This window comes from Hippoglossus hippoglossus, chromosome 3 (assembly GCF_009819705.1).
Source record: "Hippoglossus hippoglossus isolate fHipHip1 chromosome 3, fHipHip1.pri, whole genome shotgun sequence".
Taxonomy (NCBI): Eukaryota; Metazoa; Chordata; class Actinopteri; order Pleuronectiformes; family Pleuronectidae; genus Hippoglossus; species Hippoglossus hippoglossus.
The window spans coordinates 25366769-25394761 of record NC_047153.1 but is presented as its reverse complement, the minus strand read 5'-3'; the positions used below and the strand labels follow the sequence as shown (position 1 = coordinate 25394761).

Here is a 27993-nt window from a genome sequence, read left to right as displayed (position 1 = left end):
ATCTGTATTACTGCATTTACATTCACTGCATTTGAGATTCCCAAAGATTTTATATTTTGTTCAAAATAAAATTAATAGAAAATATGAACAAGACAGTTTAAATGATTCAACAGAGTATGAGAGAGCACATTAATAATGCTCTATTGGTGGTAGACGTATTAAGGAGAAGTAAGATTTAATTGTGAAGGTTTAGACCGGATGTTCCTCTTGGTGCTGAAGGCATTTGACAGTGGAGCTGAAAGCTGCTGCTGCTGCTGTTTGTGTCGTATCTCGGAGCCTCGGCAGTTCGCTCCTGACATTAACAGCGTCTGGACCTGACCGGATCTGTGAGTTTCTGTCGCCGTGGGCAGTGAGAGAAACCCCGGGACAGCACTGTCTCTTCACGGCTTAGCACCGGTGCAGCTAAATAACAAACTGTAGCTAGCTGTCCCATAGCCTAAGCTATTGTCGCTAGCTAACTGCAATGCTAACTGCAACTATATGAGAAAAAAAAAAGAAAATGTCAGTAAACTTTCTCGAAACTTCAACGATGTACAAGTCAGGATGGGCTCTGTACAGCTAAGCTAATGTTAAATGACAACTAAACGTAACACCAGCTAAAACACAGCTAATAGCTGTGCTGCTAAACGTGTAGGTGCAGCGACGGTTGGGAGCTAACATCAGAGAGAAACATAACTGTGACAGCTCAAGGTCTATTTCAAGTCAACCTTGTCGACTTCTCAGGCCCGGTCTCCACCAGCCACACTGCTGGATGTGGCTCTTAATGTCACCCAGGGTTAGCGTGTTAGCTCAGCTAAACAGCATTCCCACTGCTCTCCTAACAACTGCACTGAATGAAGATTAACATTCATCTTCATGCAACCTAAAGGGAGTTAGATTTTGACATTTGCAGTATTGACATACATATTAACCTTGGCTCGTGAATACATGACCAGTGTGTGAGGCTGTGTGTTTGTTTGTGTGCAGTGAGCACAGCTATGTGCAGCTGTGTGCGGGGCACCAGGGCTCTGTCCCCTGTCCTGCTCCCCAGGCTGCTGCTTCCCCACACGGGCTACAGATTGTCCGGCAGGGCCCTCTGGACCTCACCTCACTGCATGGCCGTCAATGGAGACTCCCAGCTGCTGCCTCTGCCCAGCCAGGCCCGGGTGGTGATCTGTGGAGGAGGTATAGTGGGGACATCAGTAGCTTACCACCTGGCCAAACTGGGCTGGACTGACATTGTGCTCCTGGAGCAGGGCAGGTGAGATACATATCTTTAAAGTTTTAGGTAGTAGGAATGTGTGATATTGTAGAGGTGGTCGGGGGTTTGATGAATTTTAAGGGTCCTCAATTTAATGAATCATATTTCAGACCCAGTTTTGTGGTTGGCCTTTAGGAAACCGGATCCCCAAAGTTCGCAGCTCTGCCACCAACTCTGACCTCTTAAGGCCTCTCGGAGGGGGGGGCAGATACAGACAGTCTTTAAGTGAGGAGGCAATAGAAGTAAAAAGAGTTGGTTGGATATTGCTCTATTATTTTAAAACAGGACAATGGCGACAACCAGCAGCTGTAAGGGACATATCATCAGTTGTTTACCTTAGTGTCATCGGGTGTTTCGGCCTTTTAGTCAGAAAACACCCTCCACTAAGGCAGGCCCACCACACGCTGATCAGACCTGGGTGTGTGTGTCTCTCACATCTTGGCCGGAGGGTTCTGCAGTCTGTGATGTTTCTTTTATTGTCTGGCTTAGGGCTCCAGATCCTTAGCTTTTGGAGAAACCTGGGGAATGTTGAAATAATGTTTTATTGTTTTATTGTCCTGATAACAGACTTGGTGCAGGAACCACCAGACTGTGTGCTGGCATCGTCAGTGTGGCCAAGCCTATTTCCATAGAGGTTCAAATGGCCAACTACTCCAACAGCCTTTACCAGCAGCTGGAGGAGGACACTGGGATCAAAACAGGTCTGCCTCTGTGACATGGTTATGTCTTACTCATATTGACCTAAACCATTACGCTACTCATGAAGACAAAGGTTTATGATCTGACTCATTGTTGTGAATAATTATTGTCCATGTGGCTTATAAGTTTCCCTAAACCCTTAAATATTTTCAAGATTAATAAGCTTTTTGTTTCATTATTTTATCTATCCATATTACAGTCTTTGCTTGAATGATGATCACTTTGAGTTTGAGGACAATCATTTTGAGTTTACTTGTGAAATAACCTGGTTTGAGATCTAATGAGTTACATAATATGGCTTTGTTTTCTGTGTTTCTGTGTGTTTTAGGTTATGTGAAGACAGGGTCCTTGTGTTTGGCTCAAAATCAGGATCGTTTCATATCTCTGAAGCGCCTGGCATCCCGACTAAAGTAAGACCTGAAAACCCCAAGTCAATATTACATTTTTTATGTGGAAGGGGGTTGCTGTCAAGCGGCCAAGGGATTTTTAATGAACAACTATTCAAGTCCAGCCGGAGTTAGTGGATATACTGTAACTGAGTTTTGTCTAGATCTGCCACTCCAGGGCATAAACTCTGAGCCTGGTGGTAATATGTTGCTCCAACATATAAACAAGACAGATTACCTTGTTTCTCTGACTGGACAATTTTATTACTGGTAGAAAATCCCAACTATGATCACACAGCCGCTATATCTCTGTCTTCCACTCCAACTGTTTGTCTGATATTGTCATCACACAAACATTTGTCATGATATTTTAAGCTGATGTCACACTGATGCAAAGAACAAGTATGCAGATGTAAAATCTTTATTCATTTTAAGCCTTCGTCTCTATCTCCTATCCTTAGGGTAATGGGGATCAGCTGTAACATCATTAAACCTAAGGAAGTGGCCAAACTCCACCCTCTTGTTAATATTCATGACCTGGTAGGGGCGCTCCACCTCCCTGATGATGCTGTGGTGTCTCCACCTGAAGTTAACCATGCCTTGGCTGTGGCTGCTGCTGGACAAGGTAACTCAGAACTTACCTTTGATGGACCAGTAATGGAACACTCTATGAAATGTTTAACCAGTAGTACTTTAATCTTTAATTCAAGCCATTTTACTGTTCTGCCACCTTCTGCTCATCCTCTTCATTGTCATCTCCTCCCTCCCTCCTCCTTTCTTCTCTCCTGTTTGCTTACTCTATAATCCCCTCATCTTTCTCATACTATCCAGGGGTTCAAATCCTGGAGCGGACCACTGTTCAGCAGGTTCTGGTGGAGAAGGGTCATGTGATGGCAGTGGAGACTGACCGGGGCTCCATTGAGTGTGAATACTTCGTCAACTGTGCGGGACAGGTAAACCTCGGAGTGGAATTGAGGAATACATGTCAGCATCAATGAATCGCAGGGCCATCTTAAATCAAGGAGTCTGAGGGAAAAGCTTTGTCAGCGTTTGGGGGATCATGTCAATTTCTTCTTCTTGTTACCTACATTATAAACCAGATATAACTAAACATTGGGAAGATTGAGATCACAGACTGTAGCATGTCGCACAGCAAATATCCTTATTACAGCAGTGGAACCATTTGCCACTCTAATGGGGGGGGCTGAAGTTAGCCTGACATGCTAGAGTTTGAGTCCCGGCTGTGCAAATAGTCAGTTTTATGTGAAATGTGCTGTTGTGAGCAATATACTCGTCTTCTTAGCAGCAACATAGACATATTTGTAATGCCTGTCTCTTCTCCAGTGGGCTTACGAGCTTGGCCAGGCAAGTGAGATGAAGGTTTCAGTTCCTCTTCATGGCTGTGAACACTTCTACCTCCTCACAAAACCTCTCCAGGAGCCACTTCCCGCCGGCACGCCAGGTCTCTCACATTAACCTCACAGGAAAATGAACCATCTCTTGCAGCAGATACACATTTACCAACAGATTTCAAATTCCAATCACTCAATCTCCTGCAAAAAGTCATGTCTGTAATAAAGAAGAATGTAGTGTGCAGTACAATACTACGACAAGCATCAGTCAGCCTTCTAAGATGTAGTCATCCAGTGAGTCATGCTGAAGTCTGATGCCAGTATAGCACCATTTGCACACAAACTGTAGTTGGTTCCTCTATTAACACCACCATCACTACAGTGCAGTGCATGATTCAGTCTATAATAATTGATAATATACTCAGAAAATGAATAATTATTTACAGTAAAACTTTTATAATCCTTTTGTGTTAATGTCCATTAAATGGTTTTGCAGGTTTGTTACAAACGAGAGAGAAGGTGTTCTAACTGACTTGTGTCTTGTCTTTAGTGGTGATCGATATGGACGGCAGGATATATGCACGGCCATGGCAGGGTGGCCTTCTGTCAGGGGGCTTTGAGAAGAATCCCAAACCCATTTTCACAGAGGGTCGTAACCAGCTGGAGATCCAGAACATGCAGGAGGACTGGGACCACTTTGGTAAAGGAGAGAGCTGGAGGGAGGGATGGGAGGCGAGGGAGGTGGAGAGGCAATCTGTATATTTTGCATACAAAGATTTAATTTGCACATCTAAACTTATTTTGTATATTTAAAACTATTTTGAGCAATTGTACATTGAGATATTATTGGTACACATCACTCGAGACACTTGGCTGTCAAAGTCGTCTCAGAGTTTCAACTCCACTCTATCTCAAGTATATACATAACATAAGTATTATTTGTATTTAATTATAAGTTTTTGGCGAGGCTATACTCATGGATTTTTTATTTATTAATAAGTTTATAATCATCCCTTGTTGATAGAAGAAAAAAAACTGGGTCAGTTCAGGCATCTTTTTTGTAGGCTTTTAAAATGTTAATTGTATGGTATGTATGTATGTCCCCACAGGCGTATGCACACACACAAGCACGCACACAAGCATGCACACAAGCACGCACACAAGCACGCACACCTGTCCTTTGGCCTTGGCCTTAAACTGGTAATCTGAGATTTCTCATACAGTTTGACAGGTTGTCATAAAGACAGCAGTGTGTCAACAACTGGCCCTGAACTGCAGCAACACACTGCGTCAGACCAAGCTGTCAGGGCTTGTTCTTCAACTGTAATCACAGTTATTTTTCGTACAACTGAGTTTTCCATTTTATTGTGCTGTGTTTCAAGTCTGTGATCAAATCTAAGAAACCAATGAAATCAATGAAATTATCAAACTAATTCACAGAATTGGAGGAAAGAGCGGTAACACAATGTAGCTTCTACTGACACAGCACTGAACACTGTTGCCTTAGGGTCGTCTTTCATGAAAGAATACCTGCTGGTCTGTTTATGGCACAATGTGAGAAAAGGTTACACCTCCTGCTGTGCAGCTGGAGCTTCAGCTTGTGGAATCTTTCACAGTTGTACAGCGCTGTTGGTGGTGGAGATAAATCAAAAGGCAATTTAAGCCAAGTCCAGTATTTCTTCTTTGTTTGATTTTTATTAATGCTAGAAACAACAGAGAAGGTCAAAAAGACAAGTAGCCGCCTCGTGTTGTGACAGGAAGACTGTGGTTTATGGGGAAATACGGGACGGGCATAGTGAACTTTGTCAAATAAGGGTTTGTTTATCATTTTAAATGTTACACATTGATGTGGATATTTTATGAACTTTCTAAAAAGAAAATTTAGATCAACCTCCTTGTCTTGTTTGCCTCCAGAGCCAATGCTCACAGCTCTGATGAGGAGAATGCCTGGTCTAGAGAGTGCTGAGATCCATCAGCTGGTCAACTGTCCAGAGTCCTTTACGCCTGATATGCGCTGCCTGATGGGGGAGACACCGGGCGTCTCTGGATACTATGTCCTGGCAGGGATGAACTCCTCCGGTTTGTCTTTCGCTGGAGGAGCTGGCAAGTAAGGATGTGTATATAAATGTATTTGCTGGAGGACAGCCTGTGGTGTATATGTGAATGAACATTATCAAATGGGTTTGAAGACCAGACTGAAATTTATTCTACACCTGAATGTATTATTTAGGTTTGTGACTGACACAGAAACTAATCTGTTTCTAAATGGCAGCGATCAGAATTGTGATATGTTTTGGTTGCATTGCAATGAAGCACAAATGGTGTGTGTGTGTGTGTGTGTGTGATTTGTTCTGAAGGTACCTGGCAGAGTGGATGACCTACGGCTACCCCACCGCCAACGTGTGGCCACTGGACATCAAACGCTTTGGTAACTTGCAGAGCAGCCGAACCTTCCTGAGACACAGAGTAATGGAAGTCATGCGTGAGTAGTAAACTCTTAAGGGTTAAGTTTTTTTTTTAACCATTTTAATATTTGTATTTGTTAAAGATAATAAAAAAAATGATGCACTGAATTATTAACCCAATCTCTCTAGTCTGACAAGCTTGTTATTTCCCCATTATTCACATATCATGGGTGATGCCAAGGGAAAAGCAATATTTCTTATTAAAAAAACTTCCCTCTCAGGCATGAAACCAGTAAGAGAACAGAGTTTAAGCATCAGATTGGAAAATTCATTTTTTTGCCATCCAAAATGTATCAGAATAACTGAAAGATGTTGATATTTGGTAAATTAGTTGGAGCTGATGGCCTAAAAAACAATTAACATGTTCTTGGTCATAATTTAGTTTTTCCTGTGCTTATAATTCTATGAATGTTAACTGTTTTTGACAGTTTTGCTGTGGTGCTTCAAAGTGTCTGTGTGTGTTTGGGTCCAGCTCTGCTGTATGAACTGAAGGTTCCTCGCTGGGACTTTCAGACTGGCCGTCAGCTAAGGACCAGTCCTCTGTACGACCGCCTGGACACTCAGGGAGCACGCTGGATGGAGAAACATGGCTTTGAGAGGACCAAATACTTTGTTCCTCATGGGAAAGGTAAGAATTACTGAACAGCAAACATACAATCTACATTCACTTTATCTTACATTTTTGAGTGAGCTTCACAAATCAATTATTTTTATTAAACTCATGAAGAACTCCCAGGTCAGTAAGTTTTGATGAAATTCTTCTTTTGCACAGGTCATACACACTCTGATATTTGGCTACAATTTAAGATTATAGAAAACCAACATCTATATGTTCTACTACAGTGTCTGCTTGAGTAAATTTATCAAAGTAATGTGACCAGTATTTCACAGGTGTTTGCTGATCATTTTCTCTGTAAAGGTTTACAGCACTAGTATGTTCTAGCTAGAGGTTGGCTTTATAGAGTCTGGGTAGTGTGATGTGCAGCAGTCATTAGCCACCATGGCTTAAGATAAACCAGGTTTTAATAATAAAACTAGGAAGGATGCTTGTAGAGCACATACTTCTGCCAAGGCCAAAACCATATTTCTCCAAGTTAATGAAAGTAAAACAAAATCCTTATCTGCCTGTATCTTTAAATCCACCCAATATTTCATGATTTCCTCCTTCCCGCACTTCTCAGAAATCAGTTCTGTAATGTTTTAATAATCTTGCTGACAGACAGAAAGACAGCTTGGAAAACACATCCTCCCTGGTAACAACCGTTCATCAAAGATCTCTTGCACGCTTGAATGTTCTTTGGGGCAGATGTGTAGGCGGAGCTGACACGACCGAAGAAGGAGAATCATAACACAACAATGAATAAAGCAACGAGAAATGACACAATCTCATCACACTTTTATGATAAGTTCCCTCCTCTCTGACAGAAACTGTACAACAGACTGAGGTCACCTGCTGCTGGGATTGAACTGTTGATAATGACATTATATGATTGATAATTTCTTTAAATATTTCTCTTGATATTGTACACTGTGAAGGACTGTGAAAGACTGAGGATCAACTGGCTGTTACTGCTTCTATCAGCAGATGATTTACAGTTTTGCTTAATTTTCTTATTGTCACATCGGGGAAGTCTCTGGAAAAATGCTGCTCATAATCTTGAGAGAATTTCCATTTAAAGAGCTCTTTCTAATTGTAGATTTAAAAGTAGCAAGTGGGGAATTTGAATCTAATGAATTCTGATAAATGAAATGTCTTGGTGGGGTTTGAGCATTTCCACAGCACATGATGAAGTGTATTTTCTCTAATGCCTGATTTTATTGATCTGTTTTACTGTATGTGTTTGTAGATCTGCTCTCTCTGGACCAGAGTAAGACCTTCTACAAACCAGACTGGTTTGACATTGTTGGAGCAGAAGTGAAATGCTGCAAAGAGGCCGTGTGTGTCATTGACATGTCCTCCTTCACCAAGTTTGAACTGACTGTGAGTGATGATGCATGACAGCTTATAATTGTTAATCAACACTGGATCACATAAAGCATTAAACTGCTGCTGCGCTTGCTTGTGGCTTCATATTTAAAAGGATACATTTCCCCTCTGTTCACAGCCAGTCGGTGATGTCAGCTTGTGTTTACCAAGTTAACCCCTTTGCTCTGTCCTGATGTCCCAGGCAACAGGAGACCAGGCTATGGAGCTGCTGCAGCATCTGTGTGCCAACGACCTGGATGTTCCTGTTGGACACATCGTCCACACCGGCATGTTGAACGAGAAGGGAGGTTACGAGAACGACTGCAGCGTTGTCCGCCTCAGCAAGAACAGGTTTGAACTACAAATAACACTGTACACCTGTAGTTTATAATGATTCACTTGAAAAAACTCACACTTTTCTTCTCCTCTGCAGCTTTTTCATCGTTTCTCCGACAGACCAGCAGGTCCACTGTTGGTCCTGGATAAAGAAACACATGCCTAATGAACCTCAGCTCCACCTAGAGGATGTCAGCTGGAAGTACACAGGTAAGCGCAGCACACTTGATCTGCGGTGATGTTGCCATCTACTGGCCACACTATTTTAGACACTGGAAGCAATGCACCATCATCAGATATCTGCTCAGAACCCTTATTACATGACCTGATTCTGGCAATTGTGAGACATCAGTATGATTTAAGTGGGTGGTTAATCACACATTCAAAAAATAATCAGTATGTTTGTAATGTAATTACCTTAACTGTCTGAAATGTGAGCAACATTAACAGGTATACATACATTTTCTGTATACAAAATAAAACACCAACCAACAATCTCTATCCCAAAACTTGTGCAGGCACTGTGCAGTATATCCCTAATCTAATGATCCAGATGTTATTGGTGGTAACTAAGACTAATTATTATTATTAGTTAATAATTCCTTTTTAAGTTACAAGTACAATTAGGTCAGGTTTTTGTTAAAAAAAAGAACACTGTCACCTCTGACTTAAGTCCCTCTCATCTCCTTTGTACATTTTAATATTATTACTACTGATTGTGATCCAGGTCAGGAAACATGGAGGGAGGAAGTACCTGACCTGGGCTGAGCTTTGTTAATCCGGTGATCTTTCTTTCTCTATTACCTGCAGCTTTAAATCTGATTGGACCTCGTGCAATGGATGTTTTGGCTGAGCTGTCATATGTTTCCATGACACCTGACCACTTCCCCTCCATGTTCTGTAAGGTAAGAAACAACGGCTAGTAACAGTAACATTATATGGTTATCTCCACGTTGACATGAATGGTAACTGATTGTGTTTGTGTGTGTTTACAGGAGATGAGTGTAGGCTATGCCAACGGGATCAGAGTGATGAGTATGACTCACACTGGAGAGCCAGGCTTCATGCTCTACATCCCCATAGAGGTTCAACCTACACACACACTAACATGTAGTCACAGGATGGTTTCTAAGCTTTTATTACACAGTACTTGAAGTTCATCGCTGTCTTCCTCTGCTCCCCACAGTATGCCCTGCATGTGTACAACGAGGTGATGTCAGTGGGTCAGAAGTACGGGATTCGTAACGCAGGGTACTACGCGCTGCGCAGCCTTCGCATAGAGAAGTTCTTTGCCTTCTGGGGTCAGGACCTGGACGCTTTCACCACCCCGCTGGAATGTGGACGAGAGTTCAGGGTTAAGTTTGACACGGTCAGTAGACACTCGGGCTGCGTATCAGTATTGATGCATTATATTAATTATTGTACAAAATGCTTTTTTGAAGCTCTCTGTTAAGTTTGACTTGGTTTAAAGATGAGAGAGGAGCAGAATACTAAGAGGCTCTGCTGTACTGAAGCCTTCAACATATGGGTTGTAGTCTTTGCCGGGATGGAAAAGAAAATGTCACCAGACTGCACCTGCAGGCATAACAGGTGGCCCTGAACACTGAGAGTGGTTTAGTTTACCTGAAGTTTACCATCAGTCACATTGAGACTGTCTGCTGAACACATCTATAATGAGTCAAAGTGTTAAAGACTGGAACCCACAGTGTGCAATTAGTTTCAGTTGCTTTCAGATGATCAGTCTTTATTAATGCAGAAATGTGTGAGATCAAAAAGCTGTGGTTTGCTGTTGCTCCTGTATTCACACAGCTCTGTGTCATGTTTGAGGATGTTATTTGTTTGTAGGGCAGGCTTCATAACCTCAAGCCGTTTTCAGTCATTAACTCTGCAGAATTTCTGCACAATTGGGTCTGGATTATCTCTGGAGTTTTGCCTTAAATGCAGCAGGAGATTCTTCGCTCAGACGTGTTCACCACAACCCAGAAATCTCTGGAGCATTCAAGTGAGAGGTTGCACAGCAGGCAGAGGCAGGACGTAAATTCTGCTGCTGAGATCGCGTGTTCTCTCTCTAAGTTAAAGTCTTTGTCTGTGTCTTTTTCATCTGGAGATAGGTTTTCTTTTTGTTATTTTCATTTTCCAGGACATCAGATTTTTCTGGTTTGATGCTGACTTTATACGAGGGGGCCAGGTGGAGTAGTCCACAGACAATCTGGAGGCTCTCAGTCTGACATTTGCGTTCACACATGCTCCTCCTTCAGAGAAAGTGCAGAGAAATTCCGGAGTTCAGTGCATGTCTGAAGGCAGCTTAAATTGACATCTGCGTCTTTTATGTGTAAAGCAGAGTTTTTACTAGGGGGCTGGCAGGAGCAACTCTGGAGAAAGTCCAGAGCCTCTCCCTCGGCCATTTGCGTTCTCACATGCAGCCCCTCTGGAGAATGTCAGATTATCAGAAGTTCAGTTCAGGTCTGAAAGCAGTTTAACAGTTCTCTGTTGTTAATCTCTCCTGTTTATCTCTCCTCATCTTTTACATATTCCTCTTTACTTCTTCCTCCCCTCCACTTTTTGTCCCCTCACTCCTTTTTGTTTCATGTTCTTCTTCTTCTTGTTTCCTCCTCCTCATCCTCCTCCCATCCTGTCCTGTGTCTGTACCTCTGTCCTGTCTGCCCACCATCAGGACAAAGACTTCCTCGGCCGTGAGGCGTTGCTGCAGCAGCGTCAGGACGGTGTGTTCCGGCGGTTTGTCATGCTGGTTCTCGAGGATCATGACACTGAGCTAGACCTGTGGCCCTGGTGGGGGGAGCCCATCTACCGTAACGGCCAGCTGGCCGGGACAACCACCAGCAGCGCCTATAGCTACACCCTGGAGCGCCACGTCTGCCTTGGCTTTGTATCTCCGCCACCAGGCCGAGAGGGGCTCCCCACACCCATCACCCCGGACTTCATCAACCGTGGGGACTATGAGGTGGACATTGCTGGCCAGCGCTACCCAGCCAAAGCCAAACTCTACCCCTTTAGCTCACTGTTCACTCAACAAAAACGCCGCAAGGAAGACATTGAGCTCAGCAACCTCCAGGGGAAGTGATGCAGAGAAATAGAAAATCCTCTGATACTCCTTCAGATCACCAAATCCACTCCTGCACTTAACTCACAGTGCCAACCTATCTTCCCTTCTCTGGCTCCCGCTCAGAGGGCTGATTGCACAATCACTCCTGGTCCCTTTAATGTTTAACTTCAACGTCGCATATCCCTCTTTCAAAGTGCAATATTTAACAGGAGCCAAGTGCTTGAGCTCCTGTGTCATGTAAGTCTGTAGTTCTTTTTCAGTCCTTTCCTCCTTAGCAATCAAACACAGTCCACACAGTCTCAGAGCCTCCTTCACTGGGACAACCTGCAGTTAAGTGCCTTTGTCAAGGCAACACTAGCTCAACACACTAGCTCTTGAGAACTTTGTTCACTTTGTTTACTTTAACTCGTCCAGAAGGGAATTTTCATTCGACCGACAATCGTCTCCAGTCGCGTTTCTGTCATTGTTACGAGTTTGAAAAGAAATTCAGAGCTGATGTGTGTGTGTAGATGTTGACTCTGTTTCTCAAGTTGAAACATTTGCTGCTTTAAAGAATGCGAGTGATGTGACGTGTCTTACAACAGGAAAATATCCTCCCCAGTCAGGGGGAAAGGCCTGATATTATCTTTATGAAACCATTGCTTCGTGTGCCGCCCATTACTACCACTTGCACTCCTGATGAAAACGCTTCCTAAAAGCTTCAACCCATTTTCTTTAACCCTTTTTACCATCAACTTTTCTGGGGTTATTTTGCTGTGAGTTTCGCGGTAATATAATCCAACCTGTTATTTATGTTCTGTGCTCGTTTGGAATCAGCGTTGCTCCTCTGATGCTGATGTTTTGTTGTATTCATGCTGTTGAATGCGTGGCAGATATTCGGTGAAACCAGGCTGGGAGAGCTGCAAGCGGAGCTGTAGTCCCAGACCTGTTGACTGGAGTCCACGTTTTCTTACATTGGCAATTTGAGTTTTGCCTGATTCAGAGTTTAGACATTTATGTAAAGGAAGGACTCCATTTAAGATAAAGCAAAGTATTTTTGTATAGCTAGTATGTATAAAATCTCTATTTTCTGTACTGCACATTTTTTCTATGTCAGTTTTAAGTTATATCGGCCGTATGAATCGTCAGTTTGAGCAGTTTCGTCCTTGCAGTCGTCCTTCTGATCATGGATTATTTCAAATGCTTTCCAGAATATTCCCAACATGCAGCAGCAGCTTGATGTTTTCCAACCTGCGTGTTTGAATACAGAACATCTATAATATAATTTGGTGTAGGGGAGCCACAGAACAGCAGGCCTGGAGCTGGTAGGGATTTCGCTTGTTGTTGTCTCCTGGTGTCAACAGGCTCTGCAGCAAACTGTGGGATCATGAACATTCGCTTGTCTGGCCAAATGAAAGAGCAGAGGTCGCTTTGGTCACGTACTCTGCCTGAGTGCCTTGACTTTAGGAGGGTGGATGGTAGAATTTAAAGGCAAAATCTGTGATCCAGACGTAAATAAAACACCACCCACCTCTCTCCGGCTGACTGACGGAACACACACACATTTAAGCTGGGAGCAACAGCTAAATCAATGTTCATGTTTATTGAATTTGTTTAAGGCTGTTGCTTATTTTTCTATTTACGCTCTCTCCAACTTTATTGTTATAATCATGAATTTATTTGCTCGGTTTAATTACGAGATTTATTTATTTTCTTTCCCTGAAAATCCTCTTAAACTCGAGCAGCAGCAGTTTCATTCATTTGGGGCCCGTCTGAAGCACTTTCACCTCTGAGAGTAGATTGCAGCCTCTTTCAGTTTGGATGTTCCAGAAAGCAGCTGCAGTGTTGACAAAATGAGAATATAGACGGCCTCATTAAATCTCCATTGACGTGAGTGTGACTCTTTTTTTCGAACACCTCAGGCTTTTACTCTGCAAAAGGATGTAAGAAAGAATCAAGGAAATGTTCGGTGTGGTTGGCGTTGACGAGCTGTTTGGCAGCAGAGGAGTCTTAGCAGCAGGACGATAAAGGGCCGTAGTGTTCATTTTACAACATGGCTGCTGCTGTGTAGCTGAGAAAGTGCACAAGATGTGTGTCTTGTGTCGTGTTTCTGTTCCATCTCCAGCTGCAACAGGGAGTCGGTACATTGCTTATAAAGGGCTAATTTTTTTTGTGTGTGCACTTAATATTAAATGAAACGTTTGCATGTGAGAGTCTGGTGGATTATAAGGAGTCTTTATGTCAGTGTGTTCACTATGGGGCTTTAACCCTGACCTCTGCTCTGTAGAACCAACATCTCCCTTCAGCAGCGATGCTCTGCTTGGACTCTTTGAAACTAAATGGCCACATTGGACTTGAACTGTTGTCTGATGTTGAAATGTAACATTTCCAAATGTTCTGTTCAGTTCATGTACAAGGGTCCATAATCACACTTCAACCAATAGAGCTTGTGATTAACACTCTAACCATGGCTGTGCTGTTCTCATCACACACATCTACCAGGTTTTACATGAGAACGTACGTCCAGAAGATTGTTACGCTAAGGGAAGTCTGTTGTGATGATGACTCATCTGTCACATACACATACTCAACACCAGGGGAAGTGGTTCGTCTCTTATTTAACATCTTTCATACTGGACTGATCTGTAAATGACAGCTTTCCCCCCAAAGCTTTCTACTGTTGTGTTCATATCATATTAAACTGATGTTTGGCTGTCTAATGTTAAATATAGAGAAATTGTTCATACCAGAATGTTGAAGTTGCTTCATCTGTTCATTGTGTGTGTGTGTACACATGTACTTATACATCTTTGTGAGGACCGTTTTGAAGAAAGACCTTACAGAGTGGGAACATTGTGGCTGGTCCTCACTTTTTCAAAGGGCTGTTTGTGGGTTAAATTAGGTTTAGATTAGGGTTGGGTATTGAGTGTGAGATTGGATTTAAAACACACCACACTAAATTATTGCTACGAGGGCAGATGTACCTTATTAACACCAACACTGATTGGTTAAAATCCCACCATAAATGAAATAAAAGGTTTAAATGTCCACAGACACAGGTGGAGCAGCATGAGCAAGTTCTTATTAAAATCCTCCAGACTTCAATGGTCTCTCCCCAGACTGTCAAGTTAAATAAGATGAGACATTTTATTATGACAGTTTATAAAATTAATGAATAAATAACTGAAAGATTGTGGAATTCATAAGAGAAAGAAATACAATAATTATAACTCAAACTAATTAAGAACATCTGGCGTATCCATATATAATTATACATTGACATTATGGTGAGTAAAGTGCTTAAAAGCCAAGTGCTTAAAAGCCAAGTGCTTAACATGTTAGGGGCCTGGGAATGCATTATGCTGATGAGTGTCCTCACTAAGATAGTAGTACAAGAGTGTGTGTGTGTGTGTAAACATCAGTGCTCTAATGACCATATCGGTGTCTGCAGTGAGCGGAGGACACACACCTGTTCTCAGCTCATTAACAACACGCTCTGCCATTATTTCCTCTAATAACGTGTGGACAGCTCAGAGGCAGTTACACAACTTAACACTTTATTTGCATATTTCAACACAACATCTCCATCCTGCTGCTCGCTCTGGTACAAGGAGATCACGTCCTTCTGGCTTTGCGCGGGCGGCATCCGTTGTGTGGCACGGGGGTGTTGTCGGTGATCGATACCACCTCCAGGCCTCCCATCGTCAAGCCTTTGATCGCAGACTGCACACCACAGATAAAGGCATTTGTTCATTATTGAAACTCTCAGGAACAGATTGAGTTGCCTGTGGCTCCTTCGACAGCCTCATTATAAAAAAAGTCAATTATGAATTCGGGATAATTTCTCAGTACAGTCAGTTTTTTTTTTCTGCTGCCCATCATTAGATCAACACAAACCAGTCGGCCATAGAACATGTAAAACATGTCGATCATTCCACTGGTCCCATTTGCACTTGATCAACACTCATGCGACCAATGACCATGAAAAGAAACTGATGACTTAAGTGCATCAATATATGGACATTTTTGGAATAGAACTGAAGTCAATTTATTTTTTCAGCAATTAGTTGATCAATATAAAATAAACAGAGAGAAACACAGAGGATTTGATGGTTCTGAATGTCTGTAAATCTGTTAAATTGTAAATCAATGTAGATAGAAATTCTTAAAGGGATAGTTCACCGAAGAATTACAATTCACTCACCTATGTGACAGAGGGACGGGTGAAGCGTTTGAGTCCACAAAACACTAAAGGAGTTTCAGGGGTAAACAGTGTTGCAGCCAAATCCAATACAATTAAAGTAACTAGGGACTCCTTCAGAAAGAAAGTGTTTTGTGGACTCAAACACTTCACCCACCCCTCCATCTGCATAGTGGTGAGTAGATTAGTTCATTTTCATTTTTCGGTGAACTATCCCTTTATGGGTTTTGGACTGTTGGTCTCCGAGGAGGCTGCATTAAGCACTGGATAATCTCTCACTGTTTTCTGACATTTAAGAAAATAATTTCTGGTGTAGCAGCACATTAAAAATGTCTAAAGGTTGAAGAACAAGATTAACAATAATTCAAAGGGACTTTGTGGTGGTACAGTAGATTCTCTAATGGGATCACGAGCCAACAACTCACGATAGCAGCAGTAATACACTGGATTTCTTTCTTGTACTCACCTGACGTCCAGGACCAAGACCTTGGACCAAAACTCGAACAAACGTTACTCCCTTCGTTGTGGCTTTCTGTTCAGAGGAAGAGACAGTGAGGATGAATGCGTGGCATCTGTCTGACTGCCTGTTCACAACAGTCAGTTCAAATGAGTGTGGACGTCAAACCATGGGGGTTAACAGATGTAATTAGCAACCATAAACAGTTTGTAACATATTAGTTATTTCACAGCACTTTTCTTGATACAACAAAAATAAACAAATTAGTAATGAGTTTAAAACCAAATTTTTCAATTTGAGATAAACAGGAAACAGGAAACAGTACAAAGAAAGGTAAACTGTAGAGGTGAAACAATCAAGGCCAAACATTTGTTTATCCTACTTTCATAGTTGTGGTGATTTGCTGCTTTTGTCTCGTGTTAAAGTTAAACTGAAAGTCTTTTGGTTTGAGACTGTTTGAGAAAAAACTAGTAATTGCACAAATCACACTGGGTTTTCAGAAGCTGTGGTTTTCATTATTTTGTGATATTTTCTGGACCAAGAAATAAATCGTTGTAGCAGAAAATAACCAGTATTACTTTTGAGACTCGCTCTACTGACAATAAAATCGACAATGTTCTGGTTAAAGCTCTTCTTATATTTTTATCTTTAGCTGTAGTAAAAACCAATAAAATGTGACAACAGTTTAGAGGTCAGAATATGTTCACCATTTGACAAACTAGCTAACAATACAGGACTATAAAAGCCCTATAATCAAACCTTATTTCTCCAGTGTGTTTACTGTGAGGAGAAAACTACAACCTTAACTTGGTGTGTCTTTATAAATCAGGCCAACACAAAGTCTAAATGAGCTTTTTAACAATGACGGCTCCAATCTGTCTGAGTCCTTAGAGAGGGCAGATTATATGCAGCATTTAAGAGTCCCAAATTACAGGTTGTTAAACAGAGTGGAGGAGCAGCAGGGGCTGAAACAACTCGCTGTTCTCACAATTAGACAGATTGTACTGTAACATTTAAGACACAGCCTCTCCTGTCATGTTGCCTTGATGTCCAAGTGTCTTTGAGCAAGACACCGAGCCTCTGACCTGCTGTCTCACAGTGAGTGTGTGTCAGAGCGTCATGTGAGAACTTACCGAAGCAGCAGAAATGCCCGCAGTCTGAGCGGCGATGGGTGTCGACTTCTTGATGTTCTTGAAACCTTCTGTTCCGCAAGACGTCCTGACCATGGACTGCCCCGCGCTGTCTGTCAGCTGTATGTGTGTGCTGCCACAGGACAGTTTACTGAGTCACTGACTCGAGACTGATTGGAAAGTTTGTTTTTTGAATACTAAAAAGGCTGAATTTCATACACTGTCACACTGATGACAAGCCGAATGTTCCCCATAACAGACCTGACAGCATCACAAAATAATAAGAAGGTTATCCTCTGTACGGCTCTGCAGCTTTACACCAGCTTCTGCTGCTTTGTTCCGCAAAATCTGCTTCTGTTCTCAGATCGACACTCACTAGACTCCTGAAAATACATCTGCCACTTGTATTTATTTCACCAGGGTCAGATTCACAACAACTATTAATTACTAAACACAAAATCAATGTAGACTTATAATTTACTGTTTATGTTCAGTCTGTTTTTTCAGTGTTTGAAATTCTACATGTGGAGTAGGACAGTGTGATATCACTAAAATCTCATGTCCCAACAGATGGACATTGTTCCTTGGGCAGGGACTCCAGTATGAGTTACATACTGGAGTCCCTGCCCTGTTCAGAATGATCCTGTTCTGTGATATGATATGCATAATATGAAATGAAAGATGATTTAACATTGCACAGCTCTATTGAGAGGAAACTTGTACAAACTGTATGATCACATAAAGGGGACTGAAGCTAGCTAGTAGAAAATACTAGTTTTGTTCTCCTTACAAAGCTGAACTTTTAAATAAGATTAGCAGAAATCAGTCAGGTGGCAACTTATAAATCTGAAAACGTCTAAATGTCAGAGTAGTTTTCTATACATAAAGCATCAAAAGTCATTCGAATTTATGTTTTAGCTCGATCAATTTGGAACTAAAAACACAGATAATATATGATATTATTAGTTGCACTCAATCAAAAGTTTCCATTGTGAGAAAGTAATGTAGAGTAGAGTGTAGAGTGAGAAAGAAAATTGTAGAGTAGAAATAAAGTGACTTTATTTCTACTCTACAATTTTCCTTCTCATCATGCACACCCTGGTTTGATATTTAATTATCAGACCTACATAATATGAGGAATAAAATGATAATCATCATCTGGTATTAATGTGCAAAGTATTATAGATTATGTGGGAACAGAATTCAATATCGCAATATGCTGATGTCTCTATAACAACTGAGGATGTGTCACTTCACAGTTTGATGTCACTAGCTTCACTTACTTGTTGTATGTGGCTTTAATGTGAACGATGGGCAGCTCATCAAACTTCTTCCCAGCCCACCTCAGCGCGCTGTCCTGACCAGGCAGGGGAGGGAAGTGGCTGCGGGTGTAAACACAAAGATTCAGATGGATTCTACTGTGGTTATCTGAGTTTCTACTTTCCCGAGCAGGTTGAACAGGAGATGAGACCTGAAGTCTTTAGCTGCTTTCCCGGAGTCAGGGGAGGGTGAAGCCTGCTGGAGTCTGACCGCGCTGCTGCACAGTGTCCGCTTCAGGCCGCTGCTTCCACACCTGCACACACACACACACCAGTTAACATTAACAACACAAAGCACCGTCCATTACCTCAGAGGGAAAACACAGCACATGCTGCACAGCTGCGAGCGAACAGCAGACTGTGACAGCTAGCTTCTAGCTAGCATGATGCTAGTCACACTATATCAATAACACACTTACAGGGAGCTTCCATTCACGTTTAGGGAGGCCGCCAGCTGTCGACACACGTTACCGACAGAACCAGCTAATAAACAGTTAAATTTATACATCTTCTGTACGGTTCTTTAACAAATGCAGCCACATTCAGCCAAATCTAACACCACAAACGTGACATTGAAGATGCTACCGTAACAGACCGTGCCACTAAAAGCTTTGTGTTTTGACGGTAGGTAAAGTAATTATAACATTATAGTTACCGCAACAAATATAAAAGTTTAACTTGCAAAATAGATCGTAAAATATTATTTTAAAGCTAACAGATATTAAAATATACTTAAATAGTACGTAACAGAATGTGTTTGTGTGTTTTAAACGGTATTTTAAATTCACCGTACCCTACTTTTATCAGAATGGACTGTTCTTTTTTCTACAAAGGATTGTGGGTAGGAAATAGGAAAATGCTGCTTTCAAGTTCTTCGCAAACCCTCGTAAATATGATAATACCATTGAGAACACTCACTTATAGGCGCCATATGAAATAAATATTATTCTTGGTCCAGATATATTACAAGAAAATAGTTTACAAATCGTGTTGATATATTTTAATATTGTGTATTATTGTGTTGTGAGGGTAATAATGTGGATGAAAGCCCCCCTTTTCAGAATGTGTTCAACCTAAACCGCCAGCGTTACAATTTTTCTGCCTGTGCTCTGAACGCAGCAGAAAAAGATGGCGGCGCCCTGTGCAGGAATGGCAGGTCGGCCTCTGGGGCAGTTTCTGTCCTGTTTCAGGAGGACGGTGGCACTGAAGACGGGGCTTCGTCAGTTTTCCGGCTCTTCTATGTGTCGGGCAGCTTCTCAGGCAGCGACCGTGACGGAGAGAGCGACCTCCCCGTGGAGCCTGATGGCGGCGGTGTGTCTGCAGAGGCTGCCCGTCATCTCAGCGGAGAGCAGCCCGCTGGAGCAGCGCTTCAGACACATGATGCAGCAGGTGAGGGGGCTCAGACCTAAAGAGGAGCAGGCAGCAGGTGGAGGGGAACTAAAGGATTCATTAGCCGCAGGTAGAAATGGCCTCGTGCTTCCTGTCACAGTGTCACAGGGAAATCTGTGAGCTGACAAGTTCTGCTGACGTCACATGGCCAGTGCTCTGCTTCACACAGCTGAATGACACATGGGACAGAACCAGCAACTCCCCGGGGTCTCAAGCCCCAAGTTGATTCCATATCATTTCTGTGCAGATCGTTTACACATGTATTGGACACCTGCTCCATTGAAGTAGAGTATTAACCTCACCTGGTGGCCCCTCCCCTTGTCTCGTGGACCTTGCTTTGTAGAGCCACTCTTATTGTAAGACCCTTAATTGTTTTACTTTAAGTTGGAGCTTATTTGTTGTAAAGTTGTGTTTGATCAAACTGCTCTAAGTTGTCTTGTATGCAGCTGTATTCATATGAGTAATGTAAGGCAATAAGTGACACTGATTTTCATTATCGATACATCTGACAGGTATTTTTTTTTAGATTATGCATCAAATGATCAGAGTATAAATGTCAAGTTGTGGAAATGCTCATCTTAACATTTTCAGATGTGTATATATAGTAAAGATGTTGTGTTTACTGTTAGAAAACTGAGGCATTGATAATAAATAATCTTAACATTTCCTATTAATTTGATTTCAACCTACTAGTTTATTAAACAACTAATCATTCCAGCTCTACAGGACCACAGTATTGTTTCATTCAAATTCCCCCAAGGCTCCGGCCATGCTTTTTACCATTCATAAATATTCATCACCTTTCTGAATATCTGAGGAGACCTCAGTGCAGTAAATTGCTGTATCACAATACATTTATTAGAATGATATCCTGCTGAAATAATTCAGAGTTTAAATATTTTATTTGCCCAAGTTAATAATGAGACAAATAAGATTCTGTATCACATTGAGACTAATTTGATATGTTTTCATAAAGTCCCAATGGTCAAACATCTAGTTTGTGCATATGCTTTAAATTGTCATTCTTTATATGTGGAGTAATGTGGGATTATCATGCTGTTTGTTTGGCCACATTTCTCTGCGATAATGTCATTTTTTGTCGCTGTAGACCAACACCCTCTGTTAGTTTACATAATCTGACATCAGCGCTCTGATTTAAATGCTGAGCTGTGATTTATGAGGAGGAAAGAAGGGTCAATGTCGGCCATATTTCTCCACCACAGTAATCAGATGACACACAGCGAGAATAACTGTCCTGCAGTTTGACATGACGACCTGCGGTGACTTGCTTTCAGATGGAGCTGGAGAAAAGCCTGCTGTCGGACCACGAGCTGCGGCTGCTGGAGGACGCTGAGAGGATGAGTCGTAAGCAGTCGGACGACTATGACTCTGATGAAGAGGACGACGGCAGGGACCAGGATATCGTGTTAGCTCAGGACCTGGAAGACTCCTGGGAGCAGAAGCTGAAGAACTTCCAGCCAGCACCGAGGGTCAGAGGTCAGTATGGACAAATGAACCAAATCTTTGGCTTGTGGGGTAAACTAGTAAACCTGAATATTCACAATATAAAAATGTGAGAAATGCACTCAGTGAAATAGTCTGTTGTCTTCCCTCAAATCATTAGTCAGAAACAGAACAGGAAAGACATTTTTATAAACAGATTTTATAAAGGCATCTGAGTTTGAACTAAATCACCATTTTTGTTTCTGATTTGCATTTTTTTCCCTCTGATGTTTGCAAAGTTTGTATAACTCTTGCTCCACAGTCTCAGAGGGAGGAAGCTGCTGACAGTCTGTCTCTTGTTTAGCTGATGTAGATAAGGACCTGTCCTCAGTGCAGCGCTGTCTGGCCGACTCGCTGGTTCTTCTGGCTGAGCAGCAGGTCGGCGCCGGGAAGCTGTGGCTGCTGCCTCAGGCTCCGTGGCAGGAGGGAGAGACGCTGCGACAGACCGCAGAGAGAGCCCTCACCTCCCTGCCAGGTAACACGGACAAAATAAATTAAAGCTGCTGATATTTTAATCTAATATTTAATGTCTAAAGTTTTCAGTGTTTTCCTGTGGATTCTGTTAAATTGTTGCTCCCTAATGCACAGCTAACTACCATTAAATAACTAATAAATATAATCAATTAAACATTAAACTACTTTAGTCTTGCAAAGACTTATCTGTGGTCAGGGAAGACTATGTTAATTTAAAAATATCCAAAATAAATATCAGACAGCTAAATCCATGTTTATAATTATTATATGATGATACTGTTATCTTTCACATAACTGTTTCTACTGTCATGAGTTCTGTAAGCGTTTTGTAATACTACCATTAGGAGCTGAGGTCATTCAATATCTAATATAGTAACTGATGCTACCGATTTGCTTTTTGGGTATTGTATAAGTCAGCCTCAAATAGTGGCAGTGGCAGCTTCTGTAGCACTTCCACTGGCAAACTCAGCTGCTACTGACTTCCAACAACAACTTTGGCTTGTTTGTGGCACAAAGTTGTTAGTGAGGTGTCAAAGTTATGAGGTTGGGGGACTAGCAGATATATTTTAAAAAGAACGGTCAAAATCAAGTGGCAGAGGCAGAGAAATGCTGAATTTTAGTCCCTAGTATGAGTCTAGCTTCTAGAAGTCTGACAGCAGGAGCAGCTTCGGATCGTTGCAGCAGCAGCAGCTGTGACACCTCCAGTGGAACCCTCACTGCCACTGAGTATACATCCACGCAAATACATTGTTTACATAGTCTTAGAATTTTTATGACTGTCGTCCATACTACTGGAGAGTTCCAAGCCCCTCAAAATGTGTGTGTGCAAATATGTGGAGGAAAGTTAAATACCTGGTAAATGGACTGCATGTTAAGTCTTTTTCTAGACTTAGGACCACTCAAAGCACTAAAGTGCAGTTGACATCCCACCACGTTGTTGGTACAGTTGTCAGGGGCAAATTACGGTCAGTGTCTTGACCCTCCGATTAGTGGACTCAGTGTAAGTATAAAGGCCCACACCATTGTAGGCCACTTGTGTAGGCAGCACACGTTCAAGCTTCATTATAATCATGGAAAAGTCAGCAAGAGCAGACTACACTTTAAAATATTCACCGGACACATCCCACCTCCTCCCATCGGCCCGCTCATCATAACAGCTGCAGACCTTCTCTCTCACCCTGTCATTTTGCACCTTGCAGCTAATGCAACTGTCGATGCTGCTGCATTTTAGAGTCCTGGATCTGCAAACTGTTTTTCTGCCGGTCAGGGTCAGAAAATAAAGAAATAATAACGATGTGAAAATTGAAAATCTAAAGGCCAAGCATTAATATAGATCCCCCTAATGTGATCATGCTTTAAACTCTGACAAGTAATCGCATTTTCAATGACAAGTAATCACGGCTGGTGTTACACTGCAATCTTTAATAAAGACACAGGCCTGAGCCGTTTATATCTTTCCATTGCAACATAACAAACTGTGATATGACTCATATGGTTTTATCACCAACACACGGAAGTTGATTGACTTTGACTTGAGTGGATTTGAAAACAGAGATTGATTTTCTTCGCATTTGGAAACTGAATTTCAGAATAGCATAGTAGTCGTAGTAACTGTATGAATGCCTTGTATACAAATATTGATTAGGCTTCTCCCTCACGTAGTGCGGCATCTGAAAGTCATGATGGTATGAAGTAAATATTAGATTGTTTTATTTATATGTTTACTATTAATTCCACTAACATCTGTCTGTATGTGGAATGCATATTGCAAACCATTCATTTTATCGACTTCACTCTTGCCTTGTGTGTTGTGAATTGCCCCAGGAAGTGCATAACATGAGTTTGGTGTGATGTGGACAAGCAATACGTTCACTATAAATAACATTTGAATAAACAGGCGACCAGTGCTCTGGAAGGCCAAGCAATTTTATTTATAAAGCACATTTCATACACAGAGGTGGAGTCCAGGTGCTGTCGTAGTCAATGAGGGGCGGGGCAGTGTGCCTTATGTCTGTGGACCGAGCTGAACATGTCTTCTTCTACGTCCTCAGATAAACTAGCAACCGGCAGCCTGCAGCCAATAATGTCCCATCAGATCATTTTGATGATCCCATTAGTTTTATTTAAATTTACCAGACTGACACAGACATTCACAGGAATCGCAGGTGTTGATCTTCATCATGGCAACAACATTCATAGAGCCACTTCCTGGTTAGCAAGTTGTCTTCAAAGTAAAAGCCCACTGTTTGTTTTGTTTCTGTACTGCTCTATATGAAGTTAAATTACAGATATTTTATTTTTGAAAACTTGTGAACTTGGTTATGAAGATTGCAGACCTCTGAAATAGTCGACATGCAATGTATGGAAAAATAACATCAGTTCAGTGAACCATTCTTATATACAAGCCACACATGTGAACAGTAATAAAAAAAAATTCAGTTTCATTTTTATAAAAAACAATGCAGATGAACACAGAGTTTTCTACCTTCACTCTGCACACTTAAAAAAAGCTTTATAAAAAGCTCTGCACACAAACAATAAACAGTGACAGTATATTGTAGCTCCGGAGCTTTAACACCGAGAGAACAGTCCATTCCAAACAGGCCGGTTTAGAACAGACACTGTACGAGTGATTTTAAATTTGAATCCTGTGCTAAGAAATGAAGAGGTCACACAGACGAGTTCACTACGTAATCATCATGTTTTTGGTTTGTTGTCTCTGTCTGTGATTGGCTCTGCACCCAGAATGATAGAGATGTCAGCTGTATCTCAGACTTCAGCAAATTCATCAGTTGCATGATAAGCTACTGATGGGGAGGACGTTAAGGGTCAGAGGTCACAGCCTGCAAAGGATGAAATGCAGCATATCCCTCATCCGAGATATTTAACATCAGCTGTAAAAGAAAAAGAAATCTGCGAGTGGTGAATTAAGCTTTTAAGCTCTTAAGCATTGAAATAAAATACCAGGGACTGAGTATCCAAAACTGTTTCACAACATTGCTCATCAACTATTAATGTGACAACTCCATCAATCACTTTCCATTAAAACCCTCCACTTGACATGAACATGTGGCATTTCGTGCAGGGTTGTATTTAAAGTGTCTTACAGTCGCAGGAGTTGATCCATTTTTAATATCGCTGGACCGAGCGGGGATTGAATCTCTAACATGGCCGTGCTGCTGCCTCACTTTGCATGTTGAGCCAACTGGGACCGTGGGATTTAGATTACATGAGAGTACATTAAAACTTAATTGAGGAAAATGTGAGAATGGGAAACGGAGTACCAGGGTAATATAACACTTAATTATAGCAGTCAAGCGCTCGTAATCCAGGGGAATACATGTGCAGCATCACCTGATCTGTAAAGTTAAGGAGCGTTTGCACTTAAGCTCACCTTTTGTCTCCAGCTGCATGAACTCACAGCGTGTCCTCTGCCCACAGCAGCTGGTTTCAATGCAACCTTCCTCAGCAATGCCCCCTGCGGAGTGTACAAGTACAAACTGCCCAAAGCTGCTCGGACGGACAGTTCTGAGGGAACAAAGGTGTTCTTCTTCAAAGCCGTTCTGTCAGACATCGCTCCCACCACAGCCATAAACGCCCCCTTCATGTGGCTGAAGAAAAGTGAACTACAGCGCTACCTGAAGCCAGCATACATGATGAAGGTCGAACGCTTCATCCTTGACCTGTGAAGCCTGGAATATTTACAAGGGACACTGACTTACAGAATAATATTTATGAGGCCCAGAAAGTATCTCTGTCATTTATCTGTTGTCCTGTACCATATGATGTTCTTTCAGTCAATAGGACACGTATGTTTAACTGTATAAATAAACTGTTTTTCCACATGTTTGCATCATGGGTGTTCAGTTGTGTCTGATATGACCAAGTACCATCCACACCAGTGTGGATAAAACACTAACCTTACCCTAACCTTTAACTTATTAGTATTTATATAACATCTTTGTGTAAAGAAGCTGAAGGCAACGTTTAGCAAATTGATTTTTTTTCCATTACTAACTGCAGTGACACCTCACCATGCCCTCTCATGCCTGACTAATCAGCCAATAGCAGGCTGCCAAGGGCGACATGTCATTGCTGCGTCAAACCTGTTCTAAATGTATTATTTAGTATTTATGCAAATGTTTCATTTTTAGTTCAAACCCTCAGTTCTGTTTTCCTGAAAAACAAACAAATGCATGTAGGTAACACATTCAAGCACTATAGCTGTCTCTCCAAATTATTCAGTACTTTTATTCTTTAACCGAAATTTTATGTCTAGCACCGTCAAAATAACTATAGCAGGAAATATCTTGAATAAGCATTTCTCTTAAATTCCTCTTTATATTGAAAGTGAAAGGGTTGGCCCCAAATATGATGACGAGCTGTGACCCGACACCTGGACTTCTGTTAGTGGATCCAGACTCAGTTCAAGTGAGGACAGTTCTGGGCGACATGATTGTAGTGGCTATTTAAAAACTCTCAAAAGTCACTTCAGTCGTCAAGGAGGAATCACATAGACATAAATAAAAGTAGCTTAAGCTTCATTACACAAAGCTTCTGAATGGTGTGTTTTACTGAGAATGTTTTGACTCGTAAGTCAAAGTCAAGGACCATTCTCATGGAAACCACACATAGATATAGAAAGGGAGAGTTGTCAATTGATGTGGTTATTGTGAAACACTTCATTTAGTTATATACCCTCAAATGTTAAGATTTAGTTGAGTCAAACATTGTACAAATACTGTAGAAAGCATATCATAAGTTACTCCCACACAGTATTGAGAATATGTTTAACTCAGGGGAAAAGGAAAGTAAATGGGTAAATGTTTGGAATAAATACAATGAGAAACTAAAAGCATGTAGCTCACTTTGCGTATTCGGTTTTCCAAAAGTGTTAAACAAATACAAAACTACAAATACAAAACTTATAGAAGATATAGAAAATATTGTATTTGTTTATGTTTTGTAATTACTGGCTCTGCTGGGTCCTCAGTTAGACCTCAGTGAGCATCAGAAATGTTTCCAGGAAAAACACATTCTTCTGGTTCAAATAAATGTCACATCAATTTAATGTAGCAGTTTTTCTACTCGTTTTTTTTTTTTTATAAAGAACTGCAGCGTAACGCATCTCGCAGTGAAAACACTGCTGCTGTTCAGGGGTGCAGTGTTTGGGCAGACCTGCTGGTGAACAGTAGATGGCAGTATTTGCACACCAGCAGCAGACGAGCACTGCTGTATAATTACGCCTGTGTTTGTGTGTAACCTCGAGAGGGGGACTGCAGAAAGAGCTTTTCTGATCAACTTGGCTTCCTCCTACTCATACTCAAAATATCCATCATAGCAGGCTAATGTTCCTTCGGAATAGCTCCGATAATTCGTCTTAGGTGAGAGCGTTCTGATATTCCCGACCCATTCTGTGCCTGCTATCAGCCTGTTCTTTCTATTTGTGTCTGCTGGGACAAGGAGTTATTAATGATGTAGACATTGGCATTAGATCTTTATTTTCAGCGATTGGTGAAAGCCTGTGGGCCGAGCTGTTTGTGAGATTGGCCGAGTGCGAAGCAGCCACGCTTTGTCAGACGAGATGGGAGATGTGAAGGTCGTTTCTAACTGTTGGACACAGAAAAGAGTTAAGGTGTGAAAATGGGCCTCCTGCTGCCGCCAGTCGAGTCCTGGTACCTGGCGTCAAAAGGTATTATCACTGGTACAGAGAAAGCAACAGTGTGATGAAAGTGTCTGTCTCAGCCCTGAAACCATCCCTTAATGATGAGACTCAGTGACTCTCTGTCTGGAGCGAGACACCTGAAGCTCCATCTGTCCCTGTGGAACCTCTCCGTAGATAACAAGGGAAAGTAGCTGCTCATGTTGGATTTAACATTAGATGCAGGATAGATACAGATTAAAGGGCCACTCTACCAATTCTGCATGTCAAAGTCAACAGTCATGGGGGGTGCTACTTAACTTCAGTGGCTCTGGATGACCTTTTTCCAATCTCAGAAAATAGCTGCTAATAATGTGTTAAGGGGTGTAAGT

At 41.7% G+C, this 27993-nt stretch overlaps 3 protein-coding genes across 5 annotated transcripts; 2 read left to right on the top strand and 1 right to left on the bottom strand.

Annotated features, from left to right (window-relative positions):
* Nucleotides 1-202: 202 nt before the first annotated feature.
* On the top strand, nt 203-14239 carry pdpr (pyruvate dehydrogenase phosphatase regulatory subunit). The gene is made up of 18 exons (XM_034571616.1): nt 203-326; nt 967-1240; nt 1808-1941; nt 2268-2349; nt 2787-2950; nt 3157-3278; nt 3670-3787; nt 4228-4377; nt 5592-5784; nt 6035-6159; nt 6615-6770; nt 7990-8123; nt 8311-8459; nt 8542-8654; nt 9255-9349; nt 9440-9529; nt 9631-9813; nt 11119-14239. The coding sequence occupies exons 2-18, from the start codon at nt 978-980 to the stop codon at nt 11524-11526; spliced, it is 2679 nt and encodes an 892-aa protein (XP_034427507.1). The 5' UTR covers nt 203-326; nt 967-977; the 3' UTR covers nt 11527-14239.
* Nucleotides 14240-15022: 783 nt separating this feature from the next.
* Nucleotides 15023-19202, bottom strand: mrps11 (mitochondrial ribosomal protein S11). 2 transcript variants are annotated; one of them, XM_034571895.1, is made up of 6 exons: nt 19014-19202; nt 18747-18845; nt 18559-18657; nt 17279-17408; nt 16155-16220; nt 15023-15210 (listed from the first exon to the last, which is right to left on the bottom strand). In XM_034571895.1, the coding sequence occupies exons 1-6, from the start codon at nt 19100-19102 to the stop codon at nt 15103-15105; spliced, it is 591 nt and encodes a 196-aa protein (XP_034427786.1). In that variant the 5' UTR covers nt 19103-19202; the 3' UTR covers nt 15023-15102. The 2 variants fall into 2 exon arrangements, with proteins under 2 accessions (XP_034427786.1, XP_034427778.1); XM_034571887.1 differs by having other exon boundaries at nt 18747-18848; nt 19014-19201.
* Nucleotides 19203-19692: 490 nt separating this feature from the next.
* Nucleotides 19693-25805, top strand: mrpl46 (mitochondrial ribosomal protein L46). Of its 2 annotated transcripts, none has more exons than XM_034571856.1 (4): nt 19693-19983; nt 21279-21480; nt 21791-21961; nt 25405-25805. In XM_034571856.1, exons 1-4 carry the CDS (start codon nt 19723-19725, stop codon nt 25647-25649), a joined length of 879 nt encoding a protein of 292 aa, XP_034427747.1. In that variant the 5' UTR covers nt 19693-19722; the 3' UTR covers nt 25650-25805. The 2 variants fall into 2 exon arrangements, with proteins under 2 accessions (XP_034427747.1, XP_034427739.1); XM_034571848.1 differs by having other exon boundaries at nt 25402-25805.
* The last annotated feature ends 2188 nt before the right edge of the window (nt 25806-27993 follow it).